The sequence below is a fragment of the Tripterygium wilfordii genome, chromosome 17, assembly GCF_013401445.1.
Source record: "Tripterygium wilfordii isolate XIE 37 chromosome 17, ASM1340144v1, whole genome shotgun sequence".
Taxonomy (NCBI): domain Eukaryota; kingdom Viridiplantae; phylum Streptophyta; class Magnoliopsida; order Celastrales; family Celastraceae; genus Tripterygium; species Tripterygium wilfordii.
This window is the reverse complement of record NC_052248.1, coordinates 3,334,301-3,349,386: the sequence shown is the minus strand read 5'-3', so window position 1 is coordinate 3,349,386 and position 15,086 is coordinate 3,334,301. Positions and strand designations below refer to the sequence as shown.

At 36.8% G+C, this 15,086-nt stretch overlaps 1 protein-coding gene across 1 annotated transcript; it reads left to right on the top strand.

Annotated features, from left to right (window-relative positions):
• The first annotated feature begins 2,911 nt into the window (after positions 1–2,911).
• On the top strand, positions 2,912–14,810 carry LOC119983155 (kinesin-like protein KIN-UB). The gene is made up of 19 exons (XM_038826846.1): positions 2,912–3,202; positions 3,744–3,844; positions 3,989–4,111; positions 4,331–4,516; positions 4,667–4,888; positions 5,019–5,172; positions 6,419–6,568; positions 6,764–6,852; positions 7,606–7,809; positions 8,130–8,252; positions 8,773–8,907; positions 9,003–9,134; positions 9,248–9,386; positions 9,530–9,622; positions 12,473–12,598; positions 12,703–12,828; positions 13,154–13,297; positions 13,914–14,042; positions 14,121–14,810. Exons 1-19 carry the CDS (start codon positions 3,040–3,042, stop codon positions 14,279–14,281), a joined length of 2,700 nt encoding a protein of 899 aa, XP_038682774.1. The 5' UTR covers positions 2,912–3,039; the 3' UTR covers positions 14,282–14,810.
• The last annotated feature ends 276 nt before the right edge of the window (positions 14,811–15,086 follow it).

Here is a 15,086-nt window from a genome sequence, read left to right as displayed (position 1 = left end):
CATCCGATTCATATAGAGATGGGTTTGATGATGATTATCAATATTCTAAAAAATATGTCGCTTGGGTAATAATTATCCTAAGCGCTTGAGATATTGTCTACGCTCTCGATCCAATGTCCGTGTAACCTCACATTTCAAGAGACATCTCAAGTGTTTGAAGTTTGACTCACACTTATAAATCACATCGTTGTTTAGTGAGATTTTTGATAAGTCTAACATTATTGTTTTGTCTATATTAAATTTGAATATATTTTTTAAGCCATCTAGTATATAATTAAAGTATGATGTATATTGTCATTTTCAATGAGATTATTCAAACATTTTTTTAAACCATATAGTATTGGATGAAATTATCATATGTATAGCACAGAGATTAGTCAAATCTATAGTGAGACAAAAGTCTCTGTTTGGCCCTTGATGATTAATAGTCAATATTTCATTGGGTATGTTGGTTGAAAATTCTCGATTACCCATAAAAATATAGTGAATATTAAACATACAAATGGTCAAGCTCCATCACAAGATGGGCTCTTGAGTCGTATAGATGTTGGTCCAATCAAGTGAGCACCATGGATTAGAGAGAGTAATATTTGAGCAACAAGAACTTCTTCAAAATTACCAATAAATTATGGAGTTAATGTTTACAGCCAAAAGTCCTATAAATAAATGGAAGTCATTTCTTCCTTTTGCTTTATGAAGTAATACCTCTCATATAAATCTATTGCATAATCAAAAGATAAAAATTGTTTGCGCAATTTTACTTTCATGTGCTCCCACATACTAATTTTCAACTTGTCATGTCATGTTGCCCTTCAACTCGTTTTCACCATTGAAGTGCAACACCTTTCAATTTAAGCTTAATGGATAACACTTTTCCATCAACATCTAACTTATCAAAAAGGATTCTCATCATCCATACCATCACTTCCATCCTCAAGACTAAAGACACTGCTAAAGTGTTATTGAGCCAACAAAAATATTGTCTTTGTTGATGTGACTGTATTGTGAAACGTGTTTTGCTTATGTGGTTGTATTATGAAACATGTTTTGTTTATGTGGTTGTATTGGGATAAGTATTTTGCTGATGTGGATGTATTGATATTTTGTGTTTTGGTGTAGTTTTGTCATGGATCATATGAAAGAATGGAATGTTGTTGGCCTCTATATTGGGTGGGAAGAGAAAATGTATAGAAATTTGTGTTTTGCTGATGTGGTTGTATTGAAATATGTGTTTTGTTGATATGACTATATTAGAATACATATTTGACTTGACTTTTTATGTAATAAAGATGAAACACAAGATTAATTTTGTTAGGGATATTAACACTTGTATCATTATAATTACAAGTATCCTAATATGTATAAGGATTTGTGGTTGCCTTTCGATATCTTCAAAGGCTTCCCATCAATCCTCGTGGCTGAATAACGTGCACAGCCTCAGCCTTTGACAAAAAATTATGGGGAAATGTGGGTCATTTGGGAAATACTTGAGTGTAATTTGAAATAAGTGTCAACTTAAGACAAGACAATCACAACACAAGGACGTCCTATAAAGAATAAAAAAATGTGTGGTCACTTTTTCTACTTGGGAGAGATTCTTTCTTTTTCTTGCTTTTCGGTGAGTGAGCAATGCATGGAGAGATTTTAGCATTTTGAGAAACCGAAGTTGGGTGGACAATCATGATGCCAAACCAAACACACTTTTATAAGGATTTTAATTGGTCATTTCCACACTAATCATTTCTTAAGGTTGTCTTATTCAATGAGACACATTTTAGTGTTTTTTTTAATCTCATGTGCTCAAGATGCAAGTAACAATATACATTTCTATTTTATTATCAATATGAACATTTATTATAAAGATATTTGAATGTTTTGGCACTTGTTCCAAACTGTTAGAGCATCCATAATGAAACTATCTATTTAACAAGTGATATATTTCAATACACCTATAATAGACACATTTGAACCAACACTCTACACTTCTTTTCTCACTCGTCTCTTTTTTTTTTTTCCATCACCTCTCTTTTCACTTGGCCCCCTTGTGTGTACTTTTTGAATTTTAGAGTGTACTCCAAATAAGAAGTGTCTTCAAATTTTCCAACCCATTTGAAGTGTCATTTTGTTCCCATTATAGACCACTAGCACTGGCAGTGCCACATATTAAGGTTGAATAATAGGACACAATCCAATAAATTAAAACATTTAACAATCAATTTAGAGTTTAACAAAAAAAAAAGTTTGGTCTATTGTGGAGCATTACTAGTTAGCAAAATAAAACCTCTATGTTCATAGCTTAGCAATGATGGGTTAGTCCACATGAAACAATACACCCTTCATCCCAAACCCCCTAAATAAACCCCAACTCCTATGGTTGCTCTATTGTAGATCTTCCGTACAAGAAAAAGGAAATAAAAGGCCTCCGTTCACAGCCACTTTGAGCAAACCGGGCTATTCAAAAGAATAATCATTTGATTAACTAAAATGGTGCACCGGTTGATAGATAGGTCCCGGGCAAAATGCATCGGACCTACCCTCTATTGATAGTCACTTGTCTTTCTTTATTCCGGGACAGAATCTATTCACTCGCGCTTCCGGTTAGCAGTTCAATGTCACCAAACTCCCTCCTGTCAACCCACTTTCACAAGACAGTTCGGTTAATAATTGCACTTCCGTCTTTTCAGGGTCGAAATGCCGACCTGGCGCACTACTAACACGACCGCACGTTTCGGCCCCCAGCCTTTACAGGGGCACTCTAAGATAAGACCCATTTCAGTAATTTCGTATGCTATCTTTTGCTCTGGGACCCATTGATCTGCGACCGTCTCTGTCTCTTCCAACCCCCCAACACACTGGACCCCCACGCCACGATTACTTTCTTTTGAACTTTGAATTCACCGGAATAAGAAAATTAAACAAAAAAAAAGGTCCCCAAATCTAGCGCAACCCCCCTGAAACCTGAAACCCCCTCCCGCAGTTATTGTATGGCATTGACGATTTGAAGAAGAGACAGAGAAGTTGAAGAGAGAGAGAGAGTGTATGGCTTCAAGTGCTTACAGAAACGGCCATCACAAGGGAGCAGCGAAGCCTCTCCCCTCAAGTTTCAAATCGTCGTCGTTTAAGTCTAGGCCAAGTCAAGGCCTGGGATCGGGTATTCGCCGGAGTAGTTCCGGCTCCTTCGGAGGCGCTGGAGATGATGGAGGTCTGTCACTCTTCAGCTGTCTATTATGATAACGAGGATCTTGTCGTTCGCATTTGAATATTTCGTGACAAATGTTTATCATTGGTTTCGTGTTTGCTTAGATCGTGCGTTGCGATCTATGCTCTTTGTCTTTTGTGATTTTATATCTGTGTTTATTCTTGCAATGTGTTATGTGTTCATCTATTTTGTGTTCTGGTTTCGTGAAGTTGAGAGTGATGAGTTTGCTTCAGTATGCAGCTAATTTATTGCCATTTGTGGGCCATTGCTGGAATGGTAGCTTAGTTTGTTTGAGTTAGTGGAAAATCGGGCAAAGGAATTTGTAAGATCATTGCAAGGCTTCTGGTATACCATAGATTGTATTAATAATGTCTGTTATTTATGATGGTATCACTTGAGACGTTGAATTTAAATGTTTATTACATTTGGTTGGTTTATGCTCAGAGATTTATTTTGCTTCTTGGAAAATTGATGATTTTCTACTGCTTTTTTACTTTACCTCTGCTTTTGTAATTCTAATTGATGGAATTGTGTGTATGGTCAGTACCTGGAAGGGTTCGAGTGGCTGTGAGATTACGGCCCAGAAATGCAGAAGAGTTGGTTGCAGATGCAGATTTTGCTGATTGTGTAGAATTGCAGCCAGAGGTGATCTCAGTCTCATCTTGTCTACTATCATAGTCAATATGTGTGGCGTTGATGGTTAATTCTTTTTGTATGTGTCACTTACTTCTTTTGAGGTGTGCTTCCTTGTAGTTCCACTAATCATTTTGGTTTTTTGCTTTATCTCAGCTTAAGAGGTTAAAACTTCGTAAAAATAATTGGGACGCAGACACCTATGAATTTGATGAGGTGCTTACTGAATTTGCATCACAGAAACGTGTCTATGAAGTTGTTGCTAAGCCTGTTGTGGAGGTATGTTGATTTGTTTTTCCTTTTTTCTTGTTATGCCCATCTTGTTATGTCAACCTATATGCATTTGTTATTGAGGTTCCATAGACATTGCCAAATGATGCAGCAATTCCGCTGTAATGTTAATCCTGAAAATTACATACCAATTACCTCTTGGCATTTACTACATGTTGCTAACAGCTGGTCTTTTTTTGACTCTCATATGTGGCTTTTGAATTTCAGAGTGTTCTAGATGGTTACAATGGGACTGTAATGGCCTATGGTCAGACAGGTACTGGGAAAACTTATACTCTTGGAAAACTGGGAGAAGAAGATATGTCATCTCGTGGAATCATGGTTCGTGCAATGGAGGATATTTTAACAGATCTTTCACCGGAGACTGATTCCATCTCAGTTTCATATTTGCAGGTTGCTTACTGATGTGTAACTGGGTTAACATACTCATACTTTTAGAGTTACCAATCTTTGGTTTGGTCTTTGCAAAGCTTTCTTCTTGTGTGTATCTGTGTTCTTATGAATTCTGGAAATTGTCTTGCTTAATGCTAATGGTATGTGTAGCTTTATATGGAGACCATCCAGGACCTGCTTGATCCAGCAAATGATAACATTTCAATAGTTGAAGATCCAAAAACTGGTGATGTTTCACTTCCGGGAGCAACCCTTGTAGAAATTAGAAATCAGCAGAGTTTTATGGAGCTGCTCAGAGTTGGGGAATCTCATCGAATTGCTGCTAATACAAAGTTGAATACCGAATCTTCTAGGAGTCATGCTATCTTGATGGTAAATAAATAAATGCAATTATCCAATTGCACTTTTTTTTTTGTGCTCACGGATGGACTATCATGATTTTGTTTGTAGTTGTAATCATGCTTCTATCTGACATTTGAGTGAAATAATTCTTTTGATGTAGGTACATTTAAGGAGGTCAGTTGCAGCTAAAGAAGATGCTGTTTCAGGTGATACTGATAACATTTCTCACTTGGTGAAACCTACAAAGCCGCTTGTTCGGAAAAGCAAGCTGGTTGTGGTAGATCTGGCAGGTTCAGAACGTATTCACAAGTCAGGTGAATAACCCAACTTTTGAAGACCTGTAATACAATTTGATTTCTTATTTTAATTTCAGTTCCACTAGAGTTGAATTCAAATTTGAGATTGTAAACTAAAGTATCTGTCAATTCTTACAAAAAAAAGAAGAAGTTAATACACCGATGGATGTATGGATGTATGCAATAATCAAGAAAATTAAATCGTAATGTCAAAATGAAATAAACTTAGAAGTATTACCAAATAAAGATGTTCAATATCATGGTTGAGATATTAAAGAGAGCTATTTTAGATGCATTATCTATTACTAAGTCCATAAGGTGGAACCATAATAATTTACTACTGATTTTTGTAGCTGACAATATTTAGTATGAAGGCTTTGATAAAAATGATAAACCATCGAGGGTTGAAAGTCTACCTAAGTATATCAATTTATAAAGACAGTTGTTGGAACACTATATTGCTAGTTCTTTCTGTTTAGATATCATAGAAATTTTGGAATTGTAATTCTGAAGTCACTATTAAAGTGTTGATGTCATTCTTATTAACAATCCGAAGGAATTGAGGAGGCATTTTAATTCTATTTGCAATTCATCCTCAAAATGGTAGAATTGGAATTAGGATTACTTTATGAAAATTAGATTATCAGCTCTAAGTCGCTACGTTCTTGGGGCTACAAGTTAGCCATTGTGTACTCTCTAGTTTGCACCCGCTTGGTGCCTCAATAAAAATTTATTTTCAAAAAGAGAAAATTATAATATTGTATTGTCAGCTATTGAATACATGATATGAATTTTGGTTTTCTATGAGTTACTTCGACTATTGTGTTGTCATGGAGTTGATATACTTTATGTTTCAAGTTAACGGTGTGTGTGATACACAATGACTTTGATGATTGTGATGACAGTTGACAGCTGTTTTACCCTTATAGTTGTCTATATAGTTACCATGAAGATTGAAAGGTTCTTATTCTTGCATGGTTTTTCATAATTGTTATTGCACTTGTATGGGATGTAACACTTTGTGACTGCAGATGTGTTATCTTCTAATCATAAAGGAAAATGGATTTTTGGAAGGCTATAAGTATGGTGTCTCAGAAAATCATAAATTTAGAAGATGTATCGTCTAGATATCCTCATATTTCTTTGCATTGGTCCTTGTAATTTGTGAAATTTGACCTGTAAGATGATGTAACATTTAAGTATAGACTTATAGTGGTTATTTTATTTGCTAGACCTGTAAATGTTTTCTCTTCTTTTTTGCCAGGAAGTGAGGGGCATACATTGGAGGAAGCTAAATCTATAAATTTGTCTCTAAGTGCTTTAGGAAAGTGCATTAATGCACTGGCAGAAAATAGTGCTCATGTGCCAGTTCGTGATTCAAAACTTACAAGGTTGCTTAGAGATTCATTTGGAGGTGAGGCACCACTTCTCTTTTGGTCAGCCACATTTGTATCGGTTTCTACTCTGTCTACATTTATGATTCTGATTAGCACTTGTAGAATGATTTATCCGGGAATTGACTTATCTTTAGCTCATTTGGTTCTATTGTATCTAATTCCATGTCTTATGTTCTAATCATGAATCTTGTACAATTGTTGTTCTGTTGTAGGTACGGCTCGCACTTCATTAATTGTTACTGTCGGTCCTTCTCCACGCCATCGAGGAGAGACCTCAAGTACCATATTGTTTGGACAGAGGGTGAGTATTGAAATTTGAAGAATTATCTGAAGTGTTATGTACTCATTATGTTATGCTTGTATTCATCGTGTTTATTTTTTCTCACATCCAAAAGAATTAGAGAGTGAAGGTGATCCACATGATAATTTGACCAGAAAATCAAATATGGAATGAAGGTCCTGGCCAAAGGGGGATTTGAGCAATCCTGGGATTAGTGAGATAGGCTATTACTAGATTAAATGCCTGAGTGCTAAGAAAAGTGAATCAAATTTTACAAAACTTCATTCATCCTATTACCATAAGCACATTGGATTCAATGAGTTATTGAGTTATTAAAGTACAATCCTAGATAGAAATGAGTAGCGGAAACGAATACATGTAGTGGATTCCCGTCTATATTTTCTCATAGACTCAGGTAGTTGACCTCAAACTTTGGGATAAAGGCTCAGATGACGATGATGACCCCAACACTTCATACGATAAACTACCCACTTTAATAATCCCTTTATTGTTAACCCTTTCCCTTTTTCTGTCTTGTGAGCTCGCAAGGTGAATCACTTCGTTGCTCTTTGGGTACATGATACCTTCCATAAATGCACTTAAGCATGTTCTTAAGAAGTTAGGTCTTATTTCACATTTTCCTTTGCAATTGTTCTGATACTTTATACACTTCACCATCATAGCTACTTCTTATAATTGAATGTATGTGCTATATCCATTAGACTTTGCCAATGCATAGTACAACTAATGAATGCGTACTTTCATCTATCCTAGGCAATGAAGGTAGAGAATATGCTGAAATTAAAGGAAGAGTTTGATTATAAAAGTTTGTCCCGAAAGCTTGAAGTACAACTGGACAAGCTCATTGCCGAAAATGAAAGACAACAGAAAGCTTTTGATGATGAAATAGAAAGAATGAATCTAGAAGCGCAAAACCGTATCTCTGAGGTCGAAAGAAACTTTGCAGATGCCTTGGAGGTTAGTTTAACTTTCCATACGCAGCATGTTGAAGGGTTTGCTGCTTTCACTTTTACTAATTTATTGTTGCCGTTGTTATTGTGTCAAACATGGTAATATCTGACAAAGTGACTAATCCAGGGTGAGACTTAACTTTTTTCCTCTTAGTTAAAAGAAAGAAAACGAAAGGAAAGGAAGACAATTAGTTGAATGCTTAGTGTAACTTTTTCAGAATCAATGGTTTCATATTTGTTCCTTCTGACTTGTGTAAAAACCTTAGTAAGTCTGATTACTATAGTTCTCATTCATACCAACCTTGAAGTTGATATTATTGTCTGTAGAAGGAGAGGTTGAAGTGCCAGATGGAGTACATGGAATCGGTTAAGGAGCTGGAGGAAAAGATGGTATTGAATCAGCGAAAGCATGGCTATGATGGCTTCACCGGTGAAAAGTGTATTGGGGAGGTACTTTTCTAGTGGAATATATTATTCTGGTAACATGAAACCTCCTGGTCAAGGACTCCTTTTGTAATTAATGTTTTAATTATTGGGTCTACTGTGTATATAGCATTTTTATGCCATTGATTGCTTGAAGTCTTTTCTGTTATTTTGATCATGGAAACCTATCATGTTTGATCATTGCACCTGGAATCATCATTGTCATCAAAGCCTTAACCTGAAATATTTTGAGATTAGCTACACGAATCTTCCATGAAAATTATTTGGAGTTTTCTATGTGGGTTCACTTTCCATTCAATCAGGAGGCTACTTTTTGGAAAATGAATTCAACTTTCTACTTTTGGGATGGTCCAGTTATTTACAAACCAATTTGCTTTCTTAGCAGTTAGCACTGAAGTGAATCCTAATTTAGTAATTAATTGGACTCTGTTGTTTATTCACGCTGGTGTTTTTTAATTTATTCTTTGACAGTGGCTTATTGATAATTTTAGTATTTAACATTGGCCTCCCTTTTCCCTTCTATCAGAGGCCTGGGGTTTGTGTTTCTGAAGACGTTTCTGAGCTCAAAAGGTTACTTCAAGGCGAAATTCACTTAAGAAAGGCAGCTGAAGAAGAAGTGAACAAGGTGAAGAATCATCTAGAGCAATTTACTAAGTCAGAGGTATGGTTTTTACTGAACTTCATAGTGTGTTTGCATTTTTTTTTTAAATTATGAAATTAGGTGGTAATATAAAAGGGAATATTTTGGTCATCTAGGCAGGTGGAGATTCAGAGGTTTACAAGCTTCAAAGAATTCTAGAGGACGAAGTTAATCAGAAAAGGAAACTTGAAGAAGAAATCATAATCCTACGCAGTCAATTGTTGCAATTAACTTTTGAAGCTGATCAGGTATTTGGATTGAGGAAGTTCCGTATCTTGATATTCTAGTGCGTTGCCCTTTCACGACCACTTATCCATTGTACTTATATTTAACCTTTTTAGTTTGGATTTTATATTTGTAGACAAGAAGGTGTCTTGACAGAGGTGGGTCGGGAAATGCTCTTAATGGTCTCAATTCTCTCATATCTCAAGTCAGGCATTTCCAGTCTAAGGAATCTGGGAATGAACAAAAGGCACCGTTGCCGTCACTTTTTGAACAAGGTAATAAAGTCTAGAAAGTCATTTAACTTAAAATCTTTAAACTACAGTTTATCCATTTATTATTTTATATTTAATCTTGTATTTTTTTATAAAAGATTTCGTTTTTGTTGTCCTTTTCCATTTTAATCTCTTCAATTTTTCAGTTGGATTGCAAAAGATCTTGTCTTTGCTTGAGTCGGAAGATGCCAATGTGCGGATTCATGCAGTAAAAGTGGTGGCCAATCTAGCAGCTGAAGGTGGAAAATCATTTTCTTTATGCAAAATGTGCTATTACATGTCTGCTCTCATCTGTATTCTCTCATAAATATTTTATGCTTTTAATGTGGTTCTGCTGTTGAATTTTCAGTTGATTTATGTCCATAGTTTTAGGCTTTTTTTTTTTTAAAAAAAAAGTTCCTGATCTTATTTCATATAAAACACTTACAAAAAGAGGAAAGGAAACTACAATGAAGCATAATAATAGCTAGCTTCTGCTTTCAATCTTCTGGTCAAGAAACAGTTTGTGAAAGCCAAAAAAAGCTGTGCTATCTAGATTTCTAGTTTGTGAGAGGAGAACAAATTGTATTGGAGGCCAGACAAGAACAGTATTTTGACTCTCAAGTTTTATTACATGGAAATCCTTAAGGAAATACTATCATAGCAACAACTAATTCCCTTGGTTATGTGTTTGGAACTCTAAAGCCCCTCCTAAAGTGGCCTCTTTCTATTGGGAAGTTGTTTGGAGCAATATTTCAACGCTGGACAACTTGTAAAAGGACTTTTCTTTGGCAAACAGGTACTGCCTCTGTACGTCAGTGAGGAATCAATCGTCCGTTTGCTTCATCTTTGTTCCTGTTCTACAAAAGTTTGGTTAGTTGCCTTGAATCGACTGAGAATCTGCTGGTATCGTGCTCTAGTGTTGCTAGTAAGCGCTTCTATTTTGGAGTAACTGAAGCAAGCACAGACAAGAGTAAGGGGAGAATTAGTCAACTTCTTCCCATGTAATAGACATGGATTTTAAAATTCTAAGGATTCTAATTTTGATACTTCTATCTCAGTGGTAGAGTTCTAGAGTTCCAGTAGTGCAACCTATAGGTCATAGGTTCAAAACTTGGAAATAGCCTCCATATATTATGAGAGGGTAAGATCTGCGTACATCTTGCCTGCCCCCGACCCTGCAAACTGCTTGAGCCTTGTGCACGGGAATGAATGGCCAAAAGATATAGATTTATGGATTAGACTCCAGACTATTTAAAACAAAGGCTTTGATAATTATTATGATATATTTTTTAGTAATTGGCTCTTGCATAGTTATGAAGCTTTAGGGTCCACTTTTTGGCATTGTGTTTTTTAGCATGTTGGCACTTTTGGCAGATAAGGACCATAAATTTATTGGTGGGATATAGTGTCATGAAATAGATTATAAGAAAAGGCTCCGAGACTGGGGAGGTTCCTGGTGGAGAACTTGAGGATCTATATGCATTTGGAAGCTCCAACAGATATGCATGTCCAAAAATTTTGATCTTAAAGAAAAAGGGATATTGGTAATGCGTGTGTGCATGGAAACCAAATACTTTTTGACCTTAGTTTTTTTTAGGGAAAAAAACTGAACAATTACAGTGACATTGTTGGTGTTTCAAGGTTGGTTTTTACAAATTATATTCAACGCACTGGCGAAACAGTTCTTATACCGACCCGTCCAAAGGCAATTTCTTTGAGCAATTATTAGGTGTAGTTGTTAGACATGATTGTGAAATAGATGTGCAGGTTCATTCAGGTAGGCACATGTCTGTAATAGATAACAGGGTAAGTGAGATTTACTATCTTGGAGACAGAATGGTAACACGGTAAGTGAGGTTTACTATCTGGGAGACAAAATGGAACGATGGAACGGGGGTTTAAGTGGTGGGAGAACCGGAGAAGGAGATGATATAGGAGGGATAATGCAGGGAATATCTCAAGGGTTCAAAAAGGGTGGAGGAAACAGAAGAAAGTTTGGAACAAGGGGAGCGGAAACAAAAGAAGAAAGATTTCATGAAGAAAGAAACACCCTGTAACAGATTAACTCATTCTTCTGGGCCTGCGTGTATAGTTCTCATATAAATCACAACGCTGATGATAGAATTCACTGGAAACTCTCTAAAGACAATTCTTTCTCTGTTAATTCTTATTACTTGGAGCTTATTAATACCAATCGCCACTCTGGCAATCCTTGCTTCCCCTGGTTTTACATATGGAGATCTAAAGCCCCTCCATGTGTTGTGTTCTTCTGTTGGGAGGTTCAATGGGGTAAAGTTCTGACTCTAGACAACTTGCAGAAACGAGGCATCTCTCTAGTTAATAGATTTTGCCTTTGTAAAGAGTCATGAATCTATAAACTATCTTCTTCTTCACTGCCCCTGGATTGTTGCTTATAATCTGATGGGGGTCGATTGGGTTATTAATGGGCTCCAGTGAGTTACTCTCATGGTGCTCCCTCTCCAGTGATAAGACCAAAAGGAAGATCCTTATTATTCTCCCCATGTCAATCATGTCGTGTATCTGGAAAGAGACAAACCACAGTATCTTTGGTTCGAGGGAGATATCCTTTGACTTCTTTATTGATAACTGGTTTTGTTGTTTTAAGTTTTGGCGTTCCTCTCACTGTACCAATCTGCTTGAGGCTTTGTTCCCAGCCTCCTTGTAGCTCTCTGTCTTGCACCCCCTTGGTGCTTTAATAAAACTTTAACCATTCAAATTTTTTTAAAAAAAAACATGTGGGACGCATAAGTTCGTGAGCTATTGGAAGTCAAATTACTGTAAAGTAATGAATCTAGCATCTTTCTGCTGGAATGTTAATCTGGCCAGTGTGTTATCCATATGACCTTATCTTTGTTGTTAAAATATGGTCCTTTTTGCAGAAAGGCAGTGCCAAACATTGCAACTATTTAATATAATCTTAACTATTTCCTATAGTCTTAACTATTTAGTATCGTCTTGTATGATATGGCATATACTAAAAGGATTTAGACCTTGTTAATATCAATGTGGGAGATAATGGTACCTGCTTACTTTAATTCTTTAGTTTGCCTGTTCTTTGAGAAATGATGTGTGCTCATCATGTGCAGAAGGAAATCAAGAAAAGATTGTTGAAGCTGGTGGTCTCACTTCGTTGCTGATGCTTCTTGGAAGCATGGAAGATGAAACAGTTCAGAGAGTTGCAGCAGGTGCAATTGCGAATCTCGCAATGAATGGTAAATGTTCATTAACAGAACGCCTTATTCATTTTTTTACAAGTTCTGGAATATTGCATTTTTGTTTACCTATACCCATATTACTTCTTTTTCTGGTGTAACAGAAGCCAATCAAGAACTTATAATGGCTCAAGGGGGAATCAGTTTACTGTCTATGACAGCATCTGATGCTGATGATCCTCAAACTCTTCGAATGGTTGCTGGAGCTATTGCTAATTTATGCGGCAACGGTAAACTGACGGCTTTTTGTGTCCTTTTTCATTGTTTATCACTTTATCGTATGGTTTTCTTGTTTTTGGTAACTCATGCCATTGTAAGAAAGCTCACTATGATGTGAATGGAAGGAATTATTTGACATGCATATAAATGAACACATGGAAAACTTAATAGGAACCATTTAAATTCTTGTTCTTCTTGGCACTGCTGTCTGTATCCACTGGTCTTTAGTTGTTTTGAAATGCCTGGCTTTTGCTATTGAACCTGATGCTTACTTTTTCAATTTTTTTTCTTGGTATTTGGAATATGGATGTCTGATGAAGTATATTTATTTGCCAGATAAGCTACAAATGAAACTGAGGTCTGAAGGTGGGATAAAGGCCTTGCTAGGAATGGTCAGATGTGGACATCCTGATGTTCTATCGCAAGTTGCCCGCGGAATTGCAAATTTTGCTAAATGTGAATCTCGTTCATCTACTCAAGGTTTGTACCTTAATCACTCATGAGAATTGAACTCTATTATACATGAATGAGGTTGACCTCCTTGGTTCTCTCTAAGCTCCTTTTCTTGTCGGTCCATGGAGACTCAAATGAGTGATGGCAATAGTTCTTCACGGAAGAAAGGACTCACAGAGCCCTCATAGGTTGTGACCAAATGTATAATTATATGAGCAGCTTGCTGCTTTATCCCACAATGAAGAGAATTCTGATGAATTGTCATGAAGTAATTGACTTAGGAAGCTGTCTTTGCAACAAATGGATTCCTTTTGAGTTTCAAACATATTCGATCGTAAATTGTGGTTCTAGGTTTGGGAAGTGAGTGTTTGGTGGCAAGTGTGACTACTTTATATCATTATCATCAAACCGAGAGCAGTGATGGTGGTGTTGACGGTTTTAATGTCATGTCCGGAGTCCGGACTTGACTCTCATTGTTGTTACTTGTTTACAATAAGCCACTACAGATCTTATATAATGTTAACAATGTACTTAGTTATCTTTTGCATGATCCTTTCACTTTCACTGCACTGTAAAGATTCATAGTTTGTAGAATTTAAAATATTTCGCCTGTTGGTGATTACGCTGTGCTACCTCTCCTTAGGTGCAAAATGTGGTAGATCTCTTCTAATAGAAGATGGTGCTCTTGCATGGATCGTGCAAAATGCTAATAGTGAAGCTGCACCAATTAGGCGCCACATTGAGCTGGCACTTTGTCACTTGGCACAGCATGGTAAGTGGATCTCTTTCTTCCTGCTGGGGACTAAAATGTTATGAAACTTGTTTATCAACTCTGAATTTTATTTTCCAGAGATAAATGCCAAGGACATGATTACTGGAGGTGCCCTTTGGGAGCTAGTTCGCATTTCAAGGGACTGTACTCGGGAGGACATAAGGAGTCTTGCTCAAAGGACTTTAAATTCCAGCCCCACTTTTCGAGCAGAATTGCGGCGGTTACGGATAGAGTTCTGATTGTTGGAGTTACTAGGTCTTTTGGCTCTTGCAAATTTTGGGTAAAGAAGCAGGGCTTGGGTTCACGGTTGTGATTATAGATGAGCTCTTGTGCTTGTAATTGGACGAAAAAGAAAAAGAAAACAGCATGCTGACCAGTGTTGGTGGGTTGAGGGGAAAGTTGAAAATCGGTTGGTTGATCGAGTGGGATTGCAGAATATATCCTCAAATCTCAATTGATGCGTCATCGCACAATCTGTCAACTTCATGTCTCGAGGTTATGCTGTTGATGTTCATTAATTCTCCCTACAACAGCAGCAGGAACTGATAGTTCGGGCTTGCCTCATGACATGCTGATGGTGATATTGCATTAGCCACGTCAAACATTCAAGTCAAACTACCCGTCATCTAAGGATGGCTTGTCTTTCGTAGGGCAGCTAACGGTACACCCTTTCTACTTATGTTGTAACTTAATTAATTTGTGTATATTTTGGGATTATAACTAGTCTCTACCTATTGAAATTTTGCCTACTTATTGAGGCTTTCCTTATTTCTTTTTCTCGCCTTCTCTTATTCGGTAAGAATACTCGTGGTCACTGGGTAGACATGGTTTGTTTAAATTGGGTAACCAAAGATTATACATTTGGTCACTAAGTTTTTAAAACTGTTTAAAATTTGCATACTCTGTTCATCGTGAAACTGTCTGGGTGGATGGGCCTCTGAGTTGTGCATCAGAGTGAGTGTCCCTATCAGGGAGTCTCATCGGAGTTGGTTTTCATCGTGTTTGTGGCTCTTGGGTTTTCAGAGTGAGTGTCCCTATCATGGA